This window comes from Cryptomeria japonica, chromosome 5 (genome assembly GCF_030272615.1).
Source record: "Cryptomeria japonica chromosome 5, Sugi_1.0, whole genome shotgun sequence".
Classification (NCBI taxonomy): Eukaryota; Viridiplantae; Streptophyta; class Pinopsida; order Cupressales; family Cupressaceae; genus Cryptomeria; species Cryptomeria japonica.
Window position 1 is genome coordinate 416,190,748 of NC_081409.1, and position 23,474 is coordinate 416,214,221.

The 23,474-nt window shown below is 34.9% G+C and overlaps 1 protein-coding gene across 4 annotated transcripts in view; it reads right to left on the reverse strand.

Annotated features, from left to right (window-relative positions):
* Positions 1–8,216: 8,216 nt before the first annotated feature.
* The window catches only part of LOC131028181 (uncharacterized), a 115,136-nt gene continuing 99,878 nt past the window's right edge, over positions 8,217–23,474 (reverse strand). For all 4 annotated transcript variants that reach the window (XM_057958420.2, XM_057958419.2, XM_057958418.2 and 1 more), the window contains 4 exons: positions 20,385–20,476; positions 9,471–9,582; positions 9,081–9,206; positions 8,217–8,968 (listed from right to left, as the gene is read on the reverse strand). In XM_057958420.2, coding sequence (XP_057814403.1) covers positions 8,852–8,968; positions 9,081–9,206; positions 9,471–9,582; positions 20,385–20,476 — 447 coding nt within the window. In that variant the 3' untranslated portion in view covers positions 8,217–8,851. The remainder of the gene's footprint in view (positions 8,969–9,080; positions 9,207–9,470; positions 9,583–20,384; positions 20,477–23,474) is intronic.

The window sequence follows — 23,474 nt, forward strand, 5'->3', positions numbered from 1 at the left end:
AAAATGACATTAGATCTAGGGTTTTATTGAGAAAACATGAGGGAAATAAAAAAAATCTCAAAAGAGAATTAGTGCTAACCCAAAACAAATAAAATGAAGATTTTGATCTCCAAAAAAAAGCATATGGTCGCCACTCCTTCCCAAACTAGATATCTGCAAACAATATAAGAGAAAAAATAGATCTAGGGTTCTGAGAAAACAAGAGGGAAAAAAAAATCTCAAAATAAAATTGGTGCAAACCCAAAACAAATAGGGTTAGAAAAAAATTAGAGCTTTGATTCCATAGCTTGTTTGATGAAGCACTTTTGAGAAACCTACAACAATAGTTTCAATGGAGGAGGCTAGGGTTAGAAAGCTTGAGAAAATGTTCAAATGAGAGAATAGGGGTTACTTTCCATCTTAATATATGTTAGGGTTTTCCTTTGAAGCCCTAAGATCCAATGGTAGAGATTAAAATAATCTAATGGATGAGATTCTTTGCACAACCCATTAAGATTGTGGCTGGAAGTTTTTAATGGAAATTAAAATAATTAATTATGACTAGCATCATAGTGTGGGACCATGATGTTAGGTACTCTTAACTTGGTGTAACTTAAATATATATTATATTAAAGATACATATTTACACACACACACACACACACACGCACATATATATATTTATTTATTTATATTAAAAAATATAAATATATATAAAAATATAAAAATATATATTTATATATTTATTAATAAAAAAAATCTATATATATATATATATATATATATATATATATATATTTTTATATATTTATATATATAAATATAAGACACACACACACACACACACATATATATAGACGTATAAATCTGACCACTTTCCTAAGTGAATATTTAATATTCATTTTAACCTCATTCTTCTATTTAATTAAATGAATTACTCAATTTATTTAATTAAGTTCACCTAAGCCTTTTCTAACCTTTAATTAAATAAATCACTTTATTTAATTAATTCCCCTTTCTCCCTTTTTAATTAAATTTACATTTAATTAGATTGATCCTTGCAAATAAATAAATCTAATTTATTTATTAAATCCCCCACTTGTATTTATGCAAGTTGCATCTATTTGATTGAAATAAAGTAATTTTATTTTAATTAAAATCATTTTTCCTCCACTTGCATTTTCCTACATCTCCCACTTGCCTCTTTAACCCCTTATAGATACTTCTAATCACTTCCAATTTAGCCTAATCCATCTCCTAAATATTGTCACAATCCTAAGCAAAGAGAAGTCACTTCTCAAAGCCTTCAAAGTCTTCAATAACCGTTAAAGGCTTTATGTCCTCAACAAGTTAACCCTTAAAGTCTTCCAAACCATTTAAGGCTCTTACATAACCATTAATGGTTAACTCACCCTTCTTGCATGATTAGAGACTTTCTCTCTAACTCAACCCTCATCTAACCCAAGGGTCTCATCAAGCATTCATGACTTTAACCTTGGTTATCCCTTTAACCCTTGCACAAGAGTTTACCTCTTGGGTAAAAGCTTTATCCAATGGATAACCCTAGCCCAACCTTAACCCTTACCTTCTAAGGTAACCATCATGTCTTCTCAAGCATTTAATGATTCTTTCATCTCCTCTCAAGCAACCTCTTGTTGACAACTGTCACCATTTCATTGGTGAGGATTGTGAACATGGATTGATAACTTTCAATCCTAGCCCTTGTTAAGATTATCCAATCTTGATTTATCCATTGCCCTATTTTTCCTATAAATAGAGTTCTCATTCTCTCATTTTGATATAGAAATCTTTGTGTATCAAACTTATAGTCATTTTGCTAATTAATAATCTTTCATGCATATAGTCTAATTACTAAGCATTTTTGCCTTTCTTTGATAAATCATCTTAATAGCATTTAGAAGCATTCTAATATCATAGAATATCCATGTTAGACTAGTATATCATTGCTAGGATAATTATGTAATCTTATCATCATCTTTATGCTAACTTAATCATCATAGTTTCCATATCATATACATGTTAGGAATGCATTCATGCTTATAATCAAACATCACTCGTTCTTGGAGTTGCCATTCCTAAGTCAATTTGCTCAGTGATCTGAGAGCAAAGGCATTGACTTTAGGGATCCTATGAGATAGAGTACAATGGGACATCCCTTGGGAAGTTGAGCTATTCAATATAGTTCCTATAACTTGCACCAAGAGTCTCATTGGTGTGTGGACACTTTGAAACTGACTTTCATGTTTATGTCGCCCTCATTTCCTGCACAATGTGTGTGTGTGTGTGTGTGTGTGTGTACGTATACATATACATATATATGTGTACATGCATACATACATATAACTGTTGTCCAAGCATAAATCTAATGTTTAGTTGTGTATTTTATCTGATGATCAAATTAGTCATTTATAAATTGTCGAACTCACTTTTATTTATTAAAAAGACATTTGTCGATATTGTGACGAACATTCGTCGAAATTCCAACGAATGTCGAGCATAAATTTTAAATAAGTTAAAATTTTCACATTAAATATCACAGGTATCCGACGAACCATCTAATTATGCATCTTGCATCGGAAATTTTTGTCAGATTTTGCAGTCAAATGAGTTAGTCTTAATTTGACTATCTGAAATTTTATAAGATCTTCTAAAACCTAGAAACTACATTATAACTCCTAGAGATTTGAAACCACTCTTAAGCATCCTGCTAATATACACATGAAATATTGAAATGTGATTTAAATGTTATATTTCATGTATATATTCTTGTTGGGAGATTGAGTTTGACTTGAAGACAAAGATGGGGAGTTGGAAACAATTTTACTTCTCTGAAACATTTAATCAAAGTGGGAGAGAGAGAGAGCGGGGGAAAGAGGATTGATCTATTGTAGACAATTTGGCACTAGCATACTAAAAATGCATTTTTAATTTATACATTTTCATGTGGTGCTAGCCAAATTATGCACATTGTGAAATCCCAACCCAAAGAAATTCCAACTCTAAGACGTTTTTTTGAAAAGGCAAAAAAGTGTGACATATTTGTGGTTGTCCACTCCATCACATTTGCACATGTTTCAATGCTAATTTAAGAAAACATTATGATGATATTAAGCTCCCTTAGCTATCTAACCCTATAATTTTTTTTAATGTTTTGATTATGTTAGAATTTTCATCTTTAATTCCTTTTGTTAGTGTGTCTATTTTTTGTCAAAAACCAACATGTGGTATTTTGGGTATGATTTTTTACTGGTTCATCGAATTTTGAAACAAATTACAGTTTTAGAAACTAAACTTTTTTCTACACAATGAAAAGAAGAAGAAAATTTTTGTTTTTAAGGATGTGTCCAATTCGAAAATTAGTAAAAAATTATATATTTATTTTTAAAATTAGCCAAAAAACTGGGCATAGACTATATGGTGTTAGTCAATTTCTCACTAAAGTGATTTTTGCAATTCTAAAAAAAAAAATGTTTTAGGAGCCCACAACAGATGCTATGTTTTTTTGTTTTTTTTAAATAGGACCACTTTATGTGCCCCCCTTTTTGAAACCCTTAATCACCACCATTTAAAAAAAAAAATGAGTAGTTTATAAAGTAGATATGGAGCACTACAACTCTTATTTTTGTTGCATCTTCAAATTTTGAGTGTAACTATCTTCAATTTCTCATTGAAGTTTAGACTTCGTTGATTTTAGAAAGAAAAATAAATAAGTGGCATCATAAGACTCTTTTGGCCCCTCATCTTGGTTCACTTACCCACCACAAACATTGTTAATGATATAAGAACCCTGGAATGTCAACACTTTTTGGCAAATGATGATTTTGTTAAGACCCAAGAATTCAAAGATTTTGTCATGAGGTTCAGAAAGGATGAGTATCAAACAAGACTGACTAAAGCAAGGAATAATGCAAATCCTTGTCGACGGGATGAGATAGTAAAACAAGTGTTACAAAGGGTTGATTTTAGAGTTGATGACATGATACCTGATAAAGGAAGTTAGTGCAAGACAATGGATTGTTGTTGCTCCCTACTTGGAATATTATCACAACACTAGCTCTTGATACAATAAGAAGACAAGAACAAGAAGTTTTCAACACTGAGAAGCAAGCAAAACAAGCTTTCTCAAGATTAGGGTTTAACCCTATATTTGAAACTTTGGCAATCTAGGCTATCGCCTCCAATATAAACAAGCCAAATATTTTCAATGATATTTAAGAGTTAAGAGGAGATATAATAATAAAAAGAGTCTTAGATACTTATGCTCAACAACCTACATAATTGGCAATCAATATTGCTCTTATTCAGTGAGGCAACAGTGAAAAGTTGCAGGCATAGCATGATACACCAAAGGAAAAATATATGAAGGTAACTGTGGAGAATAATCAGTTGAGATCTCAACAATTAGCATCTACAAGTGCACCTCTACCAATAATTTCCACCCCTTCTAGCTCAATTGATACTTAGATACTTATGCTCAACAACCTACATAATTGGCAATCAATATTGCCCTTATTCAGTGAGGCAATAGTGAAAAGTTGCAGGCATAGCATGATACACCAAAGGAAAAATATATGAAGGTAACTGTAGAGAATAATCAATTGAGATCTCAACAATTAGCATCTACAAGTGCACCTCTACCAATAATTTCCACCCCTTCTAGCTCAATTGAGGTTTTTCCATCAGACAAGGAATCTTTGCTTTCAAAGATTAAGGAGTTTAATGAACAAGTGGAGGTAATCATGGACGAGAAAATATAGATAATTGGAATTAGTAGCAAATTTGATTGAATATAAGCTATCCAAAATAATGAGCAAGGTTGATGATACATGGAACGCATATGTAAATTTGAAGTTTGACTTAGCTAATCATGAACTGGATATGGAAAATGTCTAAGAAATAAAGAATAGATGGATGTCTAAAACTGCAACAATAATGTAGATTGCCATGTGTTGAGTTTGATCCTGAAGCTCCTGCATAAGTAAAGGCAACTAATGAAATGATGGTGATCTTTGAAGAGGTCATAGCCTACATGTTAAAGCTTGATAAACAAATAAAGGACAAGTTGGGATCACTTGAAGCAATTAAAAAGGTGATGCCAAACATTAAGGATGAGCAGGGTCAGCCCAAAACCGTAGATCAACCAAAAGGTGATTTTGCTATGATAGGTCCTAGCCTTGTATCATCTATATGTGCTAATGAAGAATTGAATACGAATATGCTCAACACTACATTGGATGAATTGTTTACCCTAAAAGGTGATTTTTGATAGTTTTAGTAAAGAAACTAGGGCAATTGTGGATGTAAAATATGCAGCATAGAATAAAAAAGTATCTAATTTTTTTTATTTCTAATGGCCCTAAAGAAGATGTGCCTTGGGAAGAGAAATATATTGATTAGGTATAAATGCATTTCAATTAATCATCCATTCATTAGATCAGCAAATGGCCTCTTTTTAGTTGTTTTGAAGTGTAACATTTTTTGTTCCAACAAGCAGTTCAAGCATCAAGATTAGCTATCTCCACTAGTAGTGTGTGATCCATTATTGTAAGTTTCAAATGTAAATCTTAAATTGTAATGGGCACAAGTCCCCAAGCAACTTTTATTTATGAAAAGTAAAAAAATGTAACAAAAAGTTATCATTAAGTTCTTAGGCTGACACGTTTTACTTTTCTATATATGGGACTTGTAATATTGTAAAAGGGATATGATCTAATCCTAGTTTTGGTACTAGAGATATTCAATTGAGGAGTGACTACTCTAAATTGCAAATCAAATTTTGCATTAGTGTAAGTCTATATGACATATTTTCAGTTCAGAATATGAAAAGCACTTTTTGTGTGTATTCTCTACAATTCTCCCCTTAAATGCATGCATTTTCCTTTCATACAAAGAAATCAAGAGTTTATGAGTTTATCTATATACATTTTCTATATGATATATTTTATTTGTTGCTTCTCTTCAAGAAAACGATTAAATATGCTTTGAATAAGACATGGGGGTTTGTGTGTTGCATTAAGGAATTGTTAAGAAGAGTTGTAGATGGTACCCTATCTTGAATGTGTCAGTACAAGGCAGTAATATCTTTAATCCTCTAAATTAAAATATAAAGTCATTTCTATACTTTTATTTCTTATAGTTATTTCAGTTTATCAACGTTCTCTAGGAACTAATCTTGTAATGATCATACAAGTCTTAGTGGAATTTGTCAGAACATTTCTTTAGTCAATATTTCTACATGTAAGAATTATAACCTATTGATATTTTAGTAAGGGCTACCTTCCTAGGTCTAGCAGAACCTAAAGTTCAGAGGAGAACAATATTTTCTCCTATTCGTTGGCCACTGATTTTAAATATAGCTTCTTTATAGAGGTGATCAAGCAATCAGTTGGAAACACCAACACCACCTCCACGGTCCTTCAATGTAGTAGTACCCCACTCTCCCATGGTGAAGCTTCCCTCGTGAGCAATGTCTAACAAGTAGATGCAGATGAGAGATGCCTTGTACTCATGTCAAAGCTGCCTCCCAAGCAAAGATAGAGACAACCACGTTGCAAATACCTATTGTCTTACTTTCGTGTCTCCAACCTCTGCTGTTTGAGCTTCTTGATTGCCACCTGCCTCGCTCTAATTTGATTTCTGATGGAAGACATCACTATTTCCCCTTCAATTAACGGCAATTCTTTAAGAGTTATATTTTCTTGAAAGTGATTAATTTCCTTGTATAAGCAGCCTTCCTCACTTTCCAAATGAGGACTTCCCTCCATCAAAGGAGGATCAAACATTATTCAGATAATATCAATGACCTTTATAGACATTGAACACTAGGGGCGTCTGCACATCATTTAGAAGTAACACTTTTTAGGCAACCTCAAACTGCCTTTTATCAGTCTTATGGCCCTGCAAACTTCTTCAACTTGCTAGTCTTTTTTGTTTTGAACATTTTAGAGTTTTTGAACTCATGAATACAAATATTGATGACCACAAATGTCTCTTTTGAACCATCTTCCTCTTATTAACGTAGTGGTATCTTCCTCTTAATAATGGAGTTGTAACCTGATATCCATATCTGGTAACCGCACATTGAAAGCCAGGTGCCCTTGCTCTTGCACAAATTCTGCAGAAAGAATGGCTCAAGAATTTATGCAGTTCGATCAATCAACTAACATGCCTGTTCCAGACTAGTTTGTCCTAGATAAAATCAAATGTAATCGAGTTTCTCAAGGTTCCCTTTGAATGTGTTCTGTAGTTGTAATGCTCCAAACTAGGAACCAAAATTCCTTGGCCATCAATCCTTACTTTCTTGATCTATTTGTGGTACTTCTGATTATTTGCCCATTCAATTTCTCAAACTGACATTTAAGATTACATCTCTACCAAATGAACATTCACAAACTTCCATTCATCAATGCAATTGAAATTTGACGCATCCCAACTTTCTTGATCTATTTGTGGTACTTCTGATTATTTGCCCATTCAATTTCTCAAACTGACATTTAAGATTACATCTCTACCAAATGAACATTCACAAACTTCCATTCATCAATGCAATTGAAATTTGACGCATCCCAAATTCAAGAAGGCAGATAAACACACACCCAAACTAGAAAAGCGTACATAACAAGAACAATACATAAGAAATCAAGCCTTGCCACCCTATTCCTAAAATCAAAATATGAAAATATTTTCTCTAGAAATATAGACAAGAAGAACATTTGGAAGAATAACCAAGAGAGCTCCCCAAACATGTCCAGTCATACCATACATAATCATCAGGCAAGAGGGTGTGTCAAGTAAACAACCATCAACCACTTGCAATGAACATGTCATCCCTACCATCACTAATCTCAAAAATTAATTAGCACCCATATAGAAACATATACTTGGTCAGAAACACATTCTAAACTACTTGGTTAACTTGAGTATATACCAAGATGATACAAACAGAACTTTGATTAATCATGATGTTAAAAGTAATGCTTATTAGCACAATTTCTTATTTACAATATTCAATATCCGATATATTGTTAGTCTATAATAGAAAATTCCATTTCAAGTTTCATTAAAATGCAAAACCAAGCTTCTTTCCATAATGCAGTGAGACGTCTTTGGCCCTTCTATTAGGCACATTGAATTATAGATCAAACAAATATTCAAAAAATTCTTGCACCCAAGCAAAAAACACTAGGAACAATACATTTGAAAAAATGACTACCAGATTTAATGAAAAGAACCTCACAGAAATCCAAAGTATTTCTAGAGGCAAATAAATGATCAGATTTACAATATGTTATTTCATCTTGATAACAAAAACTGGATTGTAGTTAATTTCTTTCATACAAAGTCATACATAAGGAACCTGCTCTCATTTTAAGCGGTAAATATTTACCATATGCTACAACCATTTGTACATCTCCTACATTCTGTACTAGAATTGACAACTAGAGAAAGCCAGAAATTATAGTTGTCACTCAAATATCATCTATCAAGTTGTGACATATCCAATTCTGCTTTAATATCAAACATCTTCAGAATTTACTTATGGGAATTGTAGTGAGCAATTGATACACATTAACTCACGACAGTTAAATGCACTTCTGATGATCTACCAATCATCCTCAAAATGATTTTAAGGGAAGGTTCATCTCCAACTCATTGTCCAAAAGATACAGGTAAAACACGATAACTAAGTGAGAAACTTTTTAACTTCAAAATTTCTGAGAAAAATGGCACAGATAACAAACTGTCACAGTGCTTCAGGAGTGGTAGGCACCACATTCAAAGAGCTGCAGCTTAGCCCTCAAATACCATGTGATTCGATAGATCTAATACTTCGTTCTTCCTATAGACTGTACTAGGTCTGTTTTGACAGCTTTCTACACTTATCCATAATCTTTTGTAGAGCTATTTTTGCCTCTTCCAATGTCTCCACCTCATGGACCCCTACAAACGATAGACGTTGGACATTGAACTGCACACATAAGAAAGATAACCTTTACATGATTAAATGTTTCAAACATCGTTCAGCCCATATCATGTATATTATAAATCAACAAGATGCATGCTTTCCAATAATAAATCACCTGTGCTCCCTGACGAACACGAATGTCGGTGCCCTTGCTATCAATTGAAATGAAGGCAGCATCATCCACCTCTGTTTCTCTTGATAATAATTCTTTCAATGGCTTTGAAAACATTGCATTCAGTTCCTAGCGAAGCAAAGAAAAACATGTGTTGAGTTACAGCTTCTCTCTACAAAGGTAAAGAAATAATAAACTTCTAAGATTTAAGTGATAAAAACATGGATTTGAGAAAAAAAGAAATCAAGAATAAAATTAAAATGAACACAAAGACAGACAAAAGGACATTTTACAAAGATCTTATATGGTTTTTCATATTCCTCTCATAGATCATGAATAAAACAAGGAGATAACCCAGTTATCTCCAACTATTATGAAGAGTAGCAAATGAACCTTCAAATTTTGCTCTCCACCATCTACTGCAATTTTGTCAGGCTGTACATTTTCATACTCTTGAACATCAACCCAAGCCACAGTCCCAAATCCTCCAATAAAGTAAACATCACTGCACTCAATCAATAGCAAAATTAAAGTATCAGTCATAATCTCCTTTAGTGTATTATGCATAGCACAATGTTTAAGTAATGTTTTGGCCCTTAATTGGTTATATTGTAAGAGACAACTAGTTCCACACCTGCTAAGCCAATAAGTAGAACATGTAAGTGATGCATATCATTAATTATCTTTTGCCGCAGCTGAAGGCCCAGTATGTGTTTTCTTAAATGCATAATAATTTTGCACCTGTTGATTATGGAGGATCAAGCTGAAGCAAATTCATTTATATGCATATTTAGTCTTTCAAACTCACAACTCTACCTTTATTTCATTGCTTACCTACTATAAGTAAAATATGCTTCAGAAAAAGCAACAAAGTCTTTGTGTTAAATAGTCCTCATGTCTAGTTTACTGTTATATGCTTTTAGTAATGTATAAAAACTGAATGATTGACCAGCAGAAGTTGAGTTCTAACAAACATCAAATCAAATTGCATCTAGGTTTTGATGTATGTCATGCATGTACAATATCAATATAAACAAAATGTTGCTTTCTGAGATGTCCTTTCAAAAGCTAAAATAACATACTAGAGTGAAGAGAACACTTATAGAACAAGTCATTATATCTTCCTTATGCAACTTGACTACTTCTCTTCTCTATAGCTATTGAACCATCCAGTTTCTGTTTAGCCTGCATTTGTACTTTCCTGGCAGGACACCTACCTGCTTTTTCCTATCCGAGGCACCACAAAAGATTATCCATAATCCTTGGGCCTCAGGATGGTTTATCTTCTTTTTGCCTCCAGTACTTTGATTTATGAACCCGAAATACATAATATTTTAAAATCATATCCATAAAACTTCAGCTTATTGATGCTCAGATGGGCTGTAATTGTTGTAAACCAGTAATGGAAATATGCAGGAAGGCCCTGCAATAATAAAACAAACTGCTTGCCTCAACACAGGTACCCAAATTGACACTTGGAAGGGGAAGCCCAGGAAATTTGAATAGTAGTTTCTACAATGGTGTCAAATTTTGAACAAGCAAAGGAAGAAATAATAATCCTACCATAAAGGAGCTTGCTAACAAGGCTATAGAATTAATAACACATTTTTTAAAGAAAAAATAAAATCATTTCCCCAATACTGTAACAAACTAGCCAACATGGTAGCAAATTTGGGACAAGTTTACGACAGATCATTTAAGGCCCAAGGGTCATTGGATTTCAGAAGCATATGCAACCATCAAGTAAATGACGGCACTAAATAAGTACAAGGCAGAAGTGACATAAGTTTATACACCCCTATAAAAAAAAATTGATGACATGAAGTGAGCTTGCACATGCACTTGTTGCAGTGATTAAACAATAAATATGGAATGACATTAGAGTGTACTGAAAAAGCAGATAAATAAATCAATGCCTAAGGCATGCCCCTGTCTTCTCCCCTCCATTATGGGATCAGGGTACCACAGGCAGTGAGAGTCTGTAGCCTGGGTTGGGTAAAAATGAACTCTATCAGAATGTAAAAGGCAACCTAAGGGTGCATCTTATAGAATAGTGAATGATCCCTTCTTGCCTCTTCTCTTGGCATTTCCAATGCCACCAAAAATGATGCTAAAGCAATTATCTCAACACTGGCTCTCTGTGATGTTTTACAAACAAATTTTAAAACTATCTTTATTGATGATGACTCCAAGGTTATAAATTATGTTACCATGTTTGCCAGAAACCACAGACAAATTCAGACCAATCTGACCCCATACAAGCCACTCAGCCAAGGGTTGTCTGAGATTTACCCAAGCCAAATGTCCAGGCCCGGGCAGCACCATGGGCAATCCTGAAGAGAACCTACAAAGTTCCAAAAAAAAGCATTTTGTAAATTTTCAGCAGTGTTCTCAATTTTGTATTCAATTTTATACATCCTGTCCTATTGAAGGTTATTTTTATGCACACACGCTCACATACATATATGCTCAGTTGAACCCATTCTTCCTAAACCCAGGGAAAGAAGAAAAAATCAGCAAACCTCTGAATTTGAAAGCTTAACCCGAACCAGTGACAGAGGTTATAACAAAGAAAGTGTTATATAGACATATCATAATGGCACCCTCCAATTATTACAAGTGAGGCCTTTTCCGTGTTTAATCAATTCCCAGTCATTCATTTTGGTCACTGCTACCATAAAGCAAATAATGCTGTGGATTTTCTTGCAAATTATGGATTAGATCTTATTGTCCCCCGAGTTAAAAACTTGTGAAGTTATACCTCAGGGCATCTATGGAGATATAAAATCTCCCCATTTTAGATGAATTGATTTATCCAGAGGGGTGGTTCCCTCTTAATTATGAAATGTGTTGTAAAGTTGCTTGATTTTTCAACTATTAAAACAGTCTATTGTAATGTCCCCTTTTGGGATATCCCTAATTGCCCAAAAAATAACAAACCCAAGAATTCAATTCATTTACAATAGCATTCTTTCACTAGATTACACAATAGTAATTGAATTTAGGAAAAATAATCAATTAACAACAAACAAATGATAATGAAGTTTCAAACTGTAAACATGCACACTATAGCTTCAACCATATTAGAAACTTCAGGGAAAAGTACCATAGGATGCTGGGAGACTATCATCCACAATTAAGCCCAAGAGTGCCAAACAACCAACCAAGTCAATCCGACCCCTTGGCCCACAAGCAAACAACTCAATGGGTGTCTACTCAATTGAGGGGACCCGTACTCCTGCATCTCCCTATTATGTTTCCTTGCCAAGTTCTAATATGGTTGCTTTACTAAAATCCAATGAATGATTAGTAATTACTAATCCTAAATCCTTGATGGAATGGTAATGTAATTCAATAATAAATAAATTAAAAGACTTCATAGGAGATTCTATACTAAACAATAGACTTATCCCTATTGCATACCAATTACTTGTAAAATTTAAATCGCTGCTTTGTCTGGATTCAGTTGAGATCTCAGAATTTCTTATAATGAAGATCCACCTTATATAGCCTTAAGAGATGTGAATAGCCACATCTCTTTCCCATGGTAATATCTCCTTTCCAAAAGAGGCATCTCCTCTAAACAACCCGCTGACCCTTCATTAAATGGTGGTTGTTTGAAACACTGCTGTTAGAAAATTTAATTGTATGCACCTAATTCTGGGATCGCTGACCAGGACATTGTATATAGATTTATCAATTGGGCAGTGGTATCCTAGCGACTTGTTACAACAAAAAGATTTTTAATAGAAGTGGAAAACATAAAAGTTGTAACTGGGGAGAGCACGCACAAATTCCACTGGCTATTCTAAACTGGACATTGTATGAGCATTTATTAAATGAATTTGTTGAAATTAGCCTTTCAGATTAATATAGGAACTCAGAAATCAGAATTAGCTCCTAATTAGATTGTTTGCTGATAAGTAGAGATAAGCAAAATGAACACAGAGACACAAATACCCTGGGAAAACCTCCCTCTAGGAGGAAAAACCCAGCTACAACAGATCCTCAGATCTGATTATGTTATATTGAATTGTAAGTACAATAACAACCCAGCTAGGGCACAATTATCAGCTGAAACCAAACTTATCTCATAATCGCCGATTTGTGTGTGATTCAAGGGCTTCAGCTTGTTTGCTATCTTTGCAGCAGACTGTAGTATTTCGCATCACCAACAGAAGTGTTTCGCAGCTCCTTCCTTGCTGACCTTTGGAGGAAGAATTCGCACTATAAGGAGCAGAGATATTTCGCACCTCTCAAATCAGACTAATTCGCATGAATGTGAATATGTATTTAAGCCTTGCAAGTGGCTGGTATATATATGGGGTTCATCTTTTTACTTATCTCTAAGTCGGCCCATTTAACCTTGGGCGCTAAAACCATTTTTGCATATACAATGATGTGGATAGGTCCACACGTTTGACACTTAGGGCTTAACTTCGTGCATTCCAATATAGGGTTGGCCCTATAATGGAAGCATGTGTTTCTTTTATGTTTGGCGTGTAGGAGATAAAGGGGCCAGCCCTATTCACATAGAGATAGGGCCCAGCCCTAGTTACACGCTTCCTTAATGAAGCAGGCCCAGCCCTATAAGGATTCGGATGATGCCTTTAAGGCAATCCGAATCCTATTTAGTTTCCTAACCTAGTTACAAAATCAACACTCCCTCTTAACTAGGGAAGGAAATAAATACATAACCAAATTCACATGGACAAACCCATGGCATGAACATTTACAAGGTTTAGGATTAGGGGCCAGCCCTAATAGTTCAATCAATATACAATTCGTGATTTGATCATGCATTTACAATGAACCTTTACATGACCTTCTCTAGCAATGCCTGCAGAGGAAGAAGCCAATGCTTCATAACTTCACACTTTCCTGGGAACCTACATATAACACCATTTATCTTTCATATAACACCATTATCTTTCATCATGCACATCCACAGAGGATGAAAGAGACTTTTCCATATGCATACCTGCAATAATTAATATTCAAAGATATATATAGCCATATAACATAAATCATGCACAACCGCAGAGGATACATAAACTTCTCCCAGAGAAGGACAATCTATCACCTTGCACACTACCGAGGGTGAACTCACCTTGCACTCCGCAGAGGGTGAGAGAAACCTGCCACCTTGCACTCCACAAAGGGTGGACTCACCTTGCACTCTGCAGAGGGTGAACTCACCTTGCACTTCGCAGAGGGTGAACTCACCTTGCACTTCGCAGAGGGTGAGCGAGAACTACCACCTTGCACTCCGCAGAGGGTGGATGATACACCCAGTGTATCATGGTTAGTATCATCATAAAATAAACATTTTGCAATAATCAAGTAATTCATTTAGACATATCAATTTCATTATCTGAAACACAATGATTAGAACTCAGCAAAATCAAGAAAACATGAGGCTCCCTCTAAAAGCCTATCTAGCTGATAAATCCACAACAAATTTCCTAACTTAAGGTTGGAACCAATCCTAAATCTAATTCATCAAATTTGTATCCTTAATAAGGAGAAAGTTTGAGTAGACTTTCAAATCTAGATTCGAAGGCATGGGCTGAAGTGGGCCTTCATGGATCATGCTTGTAAACCAATAATTTTCCTTTTAGAACAGCTGTAAGGATTAGTTTCCTAATACATCATTACTGAAATAAAACAATAAGATCAGAATTTTAACTTAAGGATGGATCAACAAACCAATAGATCAAAAGAGGAAATCTTCATGATTTGATACTTCATTTATGTTTGCATCTTCTTGCTCGACCTGAGTTTGACAGTCCCTTGCAAAGTGGCCAAGCTTGTTGCATCGGAAGCATCGGATGTGAGATAAGTCTCTTGGTCTCTTCCTTGAATGAGGGGTAGCAGATTTGAAATCTCTATTTCTCTTGAGATCATTTTTCTTCCAATGGTTGCCTTCCTTCTTAGCCAAGAGGACATGTTGCTCATCATAAGGGTTCTTAATCTTTCCTTTTGCAGCCAGCCGAGACTCTTCTTGAATGCAATCTCCCATTAATTGATCAAACTTAGGAAGCTCAACTCTAGCACTGATTCCTTGAACAAACGGTTCCCAAGAAGGAGGAAGACCATTTAGGGCAGTCATAGATAAGTCACTGTCTTCAACGCTCTTCCCAACTGTAGCAAGCTGATCTCTTAGCTCAGAGATTCTCATGAAGTAAGCAGCAACAGGTTCTTCTTTCTCTAATTTGATGTAAGAGAGCTGATTCCTTAAAGCAAGTATGTAGCTAGTATTGTTGACTTCGTACATCTTTTCCAATGTGGTGAACATCTCCTTAGCGGTCTTCTTCATGGAGATGGATGGCACCAAGTGATTTTTGATGGAGTCTATTATTATCCTTTGAGCTTGGAAGTCCTCCTTCTTCCAAGCTTCTTTCTCACTTTCATTCTCAGGTTCCTTAGCATTCTTGCCAACATATTCAGCAAGATCATTCAATGCCATCATTATCCTGACCTTCCAAGAAGAGTAGTTTGTGTGACCTTCCAACCTATCTTTAGCCCTAATATAAGAAGCCATGAGGACTAAACCTTTGAACAGCAGGTTAGATGGGAGCACAAATCTGATCACAACCTCTATACGAACCTAGAGCTCTAATACCATGTTGAAATTAGCCTTTCAAATTAATATAGGAACTCAGAAATCAGAATTAGCTCCTGATTAGATTGTTTGTTGATAAGTAGAGATAAGCAAAATGAACACAGAGACACAAATACCCTGGGAAAACCTCCCTCTAGGAGGAAAAATCCAGCTACAACAGATCCTCAGATCTGATTATGTTATATTGAATTGTAAGTACAATAACAACCCAGCTAGGGCACAATTATCAGCTGAAACCAAACTTATCTCATAACCGCCGATTTGTGTGTGATTCAAGGGCTTCAGCTTGTTTGCTATCTTTGCAGCAAACTGTAGTATTTCGCATCACCAACAGAAGTGTTTCGCAGCTCCTTCCTTGCTGACCTTTGGAGGAAGAATTCGCACTATAAGGAGCAGAGATATTTCGCACCTCTCAAATCAGACTAATTCGCATGAATGTGAATATGTATTTAAGCCTTGCAAGTGGCTGGTATATATATGGGGTTCATCTTTTTACTTATCTCTAAGTCGGCCCATTTAACCTTGGGCGCTAAAACCATTTTTGCATATACAATGATGTGGATAGGTCCACACGTTTGACACTTAGGGCTTAACTTCGTACATTCCAATATAGGGTCGGCCCTATAATGGAAGCATGTGTTTCTTTTATGTTTGGCGTGTAGGAGATAAAGGGGCCAGCCCTATGCACATAGAGATAGGGCCCAGCCAGTTACACACTTCCTTAATGAAGCAGGGCCCAGCCCTATAAGGATTCGAATGATGCCTTTAAGGCAATCCGAATCCTATTTAGTTTCCTGACCTAGTTACAAAATCAACAGAATTCACCCCATAAGATAGCTTTAGGCAAGCTTTGTGAAAATTGAGATAAACAAAACTTTAGAATTTATGCACTTTCAGCAGGCATCCAGATTTAATAAATGGCTTGAGGCACACGGTAAGGAATATTTATCATATTATTTCCCACCTAGTGAGACAGAATTCTTCTTGTTGTAGATTCAATTAAAAAATGGTGCAGAGATATCTGTTTATTCTACTTATTTCTGTGTCCTCTGAGCCATATAATTCTTAATAAAATTCCTAATGTCCATGAAGTAATGGAGATGAAGAGAAGTACACGCCAGAAAAAGTGGTCATGGCTCTGGTTGTTGAAGGGGGTGATGCTTGCATGTTCTCAACTATCTGCTTTGAAATAGTAACTTGTATGGTTTACACAGAAGCTTGGATAGTCTGAGCAGATACTGGCAAACCAGATGAGGATGTTTAGGGAGGCAATGAATGGGCACCAGTGATGGTAATTGAAGGGACAATGGTGGAGTAACAAACAATTCAAGTAGAAGCAGAAATGGTAGCAGCAGATGCAATGGACCATGCTGGAAGGGGCTTGAATGACAGATAAAGGCTAACAAGCAATCCATAACTCTCAAAATTCAATGTAGAATTCACTAGAACATGACTTAAAATATTGTTCTACTTGCCTATATAAATGACAGTTCTCAAGAGGACTAAATGTTGCTCTAAACAGACAATTTAGAGACTGAAAATGAATGAATATCACCATGACCAATCAGCAATTTATCCTGCAAAATCCCCTAAGAGGAAAAACCAGCTTGGTAGCAGCAAATTCTTGATTACCTTAAACGGGAAAGGAAAATGAAGCGAAAAAAACGATCAGCAAATAGTGATCTTGAGGATGACATACACCCAAGGCAGAAGAGATTGAATCCCAAAGAAGAAAAGATGCAAAAAGAATTATCAGATGAGGATTTAGAAAGTGATAATGGCAAACAAATCGCTCAGCTCCAAAGATCATTTCTCTCTGCCATGCATGTAAGAGAGCTCTGTGAGCACAAGAAGCTGAAAACTCCATCCTAACTGTGGCTCCAGCTGCAAATAAATACATGTAATGCTTGACCTATTTCTTTGCATCCCTTTTCATCAATTGCACAACTTCATTCTTCACACTTTTTCTCAAATTCTTGACAGATTCCACACTCTGCAGACTGCCCCTCATCTTTGATTTCTGTGAGACGCCCTGTCATATCCCGTGAAGACAGCGGGATCATGAGAGGCAGAAACCTTATGAGAAATACTCATATATGTATATTCATCCACATTTCAAATTAATAAAATTATATAACCCATTTAATTGTTTACACCTTAACTAATCTTGGTAACGAAAGGTTGCATCCATTGCCAAAAACCGTCGCTGAAAGGACACCACGCCTTTAAAAGGGGTTGCGTGTGTTCCAGAAGGTATTAAACACGCCACCAAGGGGAGTACGGTGGAAGAGGAGGCGGCAGAAAGGCTGGAAACCAGGCGGAAGCAGCAAACAGGTAACGTTGTTACTTAGCCATGATATTAATGTAATTGCATGACGATGCTGAATCCTCCAACGGGCTGGTCTGTGAATGGATCAGGTCGACGCGGTATGTAGGGAGGTGCTGCTGGTTCTTCCCAGTGAGTAGAGCGCCCCTCCCCATTGCTCGCAGACCAGTACGCCCTCAGGCTAATCCATCGGGGCAGCACAGTGTGTCGGTGTTTATCGTTCTTTATTAATGATACTTATAGGCAAATAATATGCAATGCGATTCTCTGTAACTTTATTATAAGTCAGATGTGACTGAACATAAATCCAGGAAACGTATAGATAAAACACTAATCAATTATAAATCTGAATCAACATATAAACCATTTTTGCCACATGAATTAACCCAGATCTATAGCATGCTGTAGTATATCTCCCGCCAACATACGACCTGCACATCTCGGTTCAGTTGTAAGTCGTAAGATATACTCTAGAAATAGATGAGGATAAACGTAGTCATCTGCATTAATATGAATTAAGGAAAAGAACAGTAATCTATGATAGGGGTGTTTCTGAAATTAAACTAAATATAATAAACTCCAAACAACAGAGTGAATAAAGGATAATTAATTAACACACATTCTGAAACCGTTAATCTCTGTTATATGAATTTTTCCCTGCTGTTTCTTGTTTGTTAATACATTCGGAATAAGGGGATTCCAGCCAGGGGTATGCTGGTCCCATCCTCAGGTAACCCTAGGAGCCCTAAGAGACGGGATGGGTTTGGATGGGCAGCCCAGCCAACCTGGAGTATCCCCGACGTTCCTGAATGGGTCTATCTTTCAAGTATCAGTTATGTAATTAATTCACTATTATGGCTAACATAGATATATCTATTGCAATTCTTAAAATGTTGCAGGAAACCCTAGATCCGATTCACTGCCCTGTTCAAACCCTTGGAGTAACAAATTCGACCCTAATCTCAGGCAGGCAGGCAGGTACAGCAAAGGTACATTACACGCCCATAGTCTGAGCCAAATGCCATTGACTGACCTTGGAGATCATGCTCTCAACAACAGAATAATACACAAAAATAAATAAAAAAGACAATAAACTTTAGCAAACTATGAGTTGTGCTATCATACAAAATTACGTATCACCTACTATCATCTTCCTGGGCATTCCCTGAGAGAATTACGCCCAGTCCTGCTCTGATACCATGATATAAATTTGGGCAGATGCAGATAGAAAATTTTACACACTAATAATATTATTTTATTATTGTTCTCCATCTCATTTCGGTCAATACATTTTTCATATATAGGATTTACATATCCTATTTTATAGGAGGTTTGTTCTACCTCCTCTAACCAACCCTCTATATTTGTGAGTTGTTAAAACAACTCGATAATAACAAATATCCATACAACCTTAAAATATTATGTTGCACATGATATTTAGAAAACTATAACAAACCTAATGAACCTAATGATGCAATATTTCCAACAGAAAAGCGTGGTCAGAATTTGTACTTACTGTTTAGATTCATTCCCTCTCAAAAAATCAGAAAATAGATAAAATACAAAAGGGGACACTACACTAATCTTTGACCATAAAGACACTGAGTTAAAATTTATTTATTTGCTTGAATGATATTGAAATACAACTACTTACGCATTTGTGGTTAAAACACTCTCTAAAATAGAAGTACATAAAAGCATTTATTTTAATGCTTGAATTATGCAAAATTGTTCACAGTTCACTTGCATACAAATGCAGGTGTGTAATTGCATATGCACAAACAAAATTTATTTCCTTAAAGTTATTGTATACATGTATCCCACTGTCTTTAACGGTACTTCTATCATGTATACATAAAAAATACCCTTTCAAAGACTATTGTTGATAGTATTTTCATTGTCTTTTAGTTCAAGATGTCATAAAATGCATTCAGCACTAGATAAACTTCAACCAAAAATGAATTCTTTTTACATATCATTCAACTCAAGGTGAATAGAATTTATCATGCAATCTCTTCTAGAAGAAAAACAAAGAAATTAATCATGAAACTTTACCAACTATTCCTTATTGCTCCACACAAATGTATTTGAACACTCATTTTGATGCTAACTTAAATCATATATTAAAGAACGGCAAAAAGAACACAAATTGGAAAACATACATCCACGAGAAAGGGGGAAGGAGCCAAAAACAAAACATTTTGAGTGTATTTTAATCTAATGTTTCCTTAAAATGTATTCAAAATGAAACATAAAGACTAAATCAAAATACAAAAAGCCTCACAAGGTCAACAAAAAACATGTTTCATCATTTGAAATTAAAACAAAAGCTAAGAGAAGCAATATATAGACAAACCTGATCAACTCCATCCTATAGTAATAAAAGTTACCCCACTGTTGAGATGCCCCTTGTTGGTGTTTTGCAGTGTAATATGCATGGGCCCATTCCTACAAAAGCAAAGCATAAAGATAGCATAAAGTTTACAAGCTTCTATAATTTAGATACAATAACATGTACATTGAATACACTCAGAAATGTATGTGTACTTGAATGCACATGCGGACATGCACATACAAAGGACTTAATTTTGTTATGCAATAGCTTTCTGCATTTGTAAACACTATCAGAACCAAAGCAAGGATGGTGGTTTTCCTTGCTATATTGCAAAAGTGCCTGACTAACAGCTAATTGCCATCTATTCTACTCATCACAGTACTCAAACTGATTAAAAATGCAATATAAAACGTGTTGATCAAGAAAAAAGGACAAACTAAAACTAATCCTCTTTCACAACACAAATTATAAAGTTTAATGAGAACGTAGTTTTTAAAAATATAACATCAGCATTAAAAACAGTGAGTATCACTATCAACTTTTAAATGCATATAATTAATAAACTTTTCTCAATGAATAATAAAATGAACATTCAAACTCAAATCTTTGCTAAACATATTCCCTATAAATCTCATTGAAAAAATTAAGCTGCAGTAAGTCATCATCGTTATTTATTGCTGTTGTCAGATTTTCAATGTTTTCACAGCTATTTAATGTGTTCTTGATCCAATTGGTAAATACTGTTAACACTATCATTGTTCAAAAATTTGAAATCCAGTTGATGTATGTGTAAATGCTACTTTTCTACTATTAAAACTACCTGGATATCATACTTTAGGTCATTTCAGAAGTTAAAATTGAAATGTTTACCTGGGGTTGTTTCTAGGGTTTAAACCATCCAACTCTTCTCCCTAGCAGTGTCACTCAGTTCGAGCACAATACCATAGTTCACAGACTGACTCAAAGAGTACTCAGCAGGCCCAAAATTTCAACTCGGCAAATACTAGGCAACTTAGAATGTACTAAAAATTAAAATTTCTGAAAAAAACATATTTTCTATGCAAAATTCAAACAAAATGTATTAAATTAAAAATTGACATCTCAAAAAAGAGAAAATGAATGGTTTAATAGCAAAAAAACATGTAAAAAATGTGTTTTAAACAGCATTTTACTCACGTCAGCATTTTTATCCGCATTTTTCCTATGTCTGTAAAAATTCACAAGTTAAGCTAGTAAAAAATTGAGGAGCAAAAAAAACGGAGTACTCAGAATGCGGAGAGTACTAGCAGAATTTGCAAACTATGTGTGACAATACCATTCAATGTGTGATGAAACCAAGTCAAATTTTGGAAATACTGTCAACTACTGTTAGCCATTAAAAGAACAGTTTTTTCCACATGAAACAATACAATGTGGAACACACAAACCGAGGAAAAGCTTATTGTGAAAGCATAAGAAACATCATAAAGAAGGCCTAATGATAAAAAGTTGATCTCAATAACTTAAAGCACCAATTCCAAGAACTAGATTAGCAAATACTCTGTTAGGCTCAGGAACCTCTTTTCATAACCTCAATATTTAAGTCTATACCTATCCTCAAATTTCTCAAATCTACTATAACTAAGAAGTAAACAACGAGAGAAAAAACAGACTAGCTTCAAAACTCTTCAATGGGACTATGGTACATGTGAGACAACGGATTTAATGCATCACCATTTCTATCTGCAGCAATTACCTAAATTCATTCAACAAGTCTTATGTCCCCATATTGAAAGGTAGCAACAAGACATTAAATATTAGACCACAAAAATGGAGTCACCCCAGTTATATAGAAACACAGTGATGCAGGATCATCCCACAAAAGACTCATTCATCCAGTATATTCAAGTGAGATAGGTGCATCGAAAAGGTTTCTCATTAAAACTTCTAATTCCTTGAAGTCAAAACATTTTGTAAAGGAATTTAAAAGATGTAGTTTAGCTTCGGCTTCAAAAGGTACCAGAGGAGCATTATGAATGCAGAATCAACTCTTAATCCATTGATTCCCATGCCTTGAAGAAGGAAATAATGCTTTAGAGTCACTCTGATAAGAAAACAGCAGCAGGTGGAGACAGATGTGCATTTGACAGCATATAATATTGATGATATAGAAAGGCTTCACAGGTTTTAGTACTGACTATTGTCTACAGACCTTTTTGCCAAAAAATCTTGAGGACCGTTGATCATGTTTGGATCAACAACAATTGAAAGTATTATGTAGATTAATGTCAATTGAGCCTTTGATACCTAAAAAGTATCCAAAAGATAACCAGTGTGCCATACATCAAGTCTTAATTGCCTGCTGGAATTGAGTTTCAATAATTTTTAAGTCAATTAAAGTTTAAAAGCCTTCAAAGCACTGAAACAATTTATGAACCATTGAATTAGCTTAGATCAGCAATCAAGACAACCTTTTGTGAGTTGTAATAATGTATAAAGTTGTGGGGTCGCCCAAGATTAGAGCAACAAGTGTAGGCAAATGAATGAAGGATCTAAAGACTAACAGACAACATTGGAAGTCTTTTTGAAGGCTTTGTTGCTAATGTTTAAGTACTGGCCTTTAAAGCACAAAAAACATAGAGAACTATTGATCCAATTTGGATGAACAGCAGAAAGGTTCTGACATAGATTCATCTCCAGAAAGGCTTTTAGGCATAAAAATTAATAGCAAACTCATTAGCCATTTGATTGATCAATTCTCGAGTAATGAGAGTGAAGACGCTTTGGGGAATTAAGCTAATTAAACCTTAAGAAAAATTAGGTCATTGAAAAAGCTTGTGTGTTGGATAGCAATTATATCAGTGGAACAATTGAAGCCGATGCAGAAGAGAATGAAGGTGTTGCAGAGAAAAAATGAAGATATGATGCTTGTCAAGGCTTACAATAGTTTGTAGATGCTTAGAACTAAAATTTTAAACATGCCAGCTTGTAACATTCTGCAAAAAAAATGTCCATGCTTTATTCATGAATGGTTTTCTGATTGTAATGGAAGAAAGAAGATTCTTTTATATTACCATTCAATTTCTTCCCTCTTGTAACAGACACAAATGCAAAAGATAAATAACCACTCTG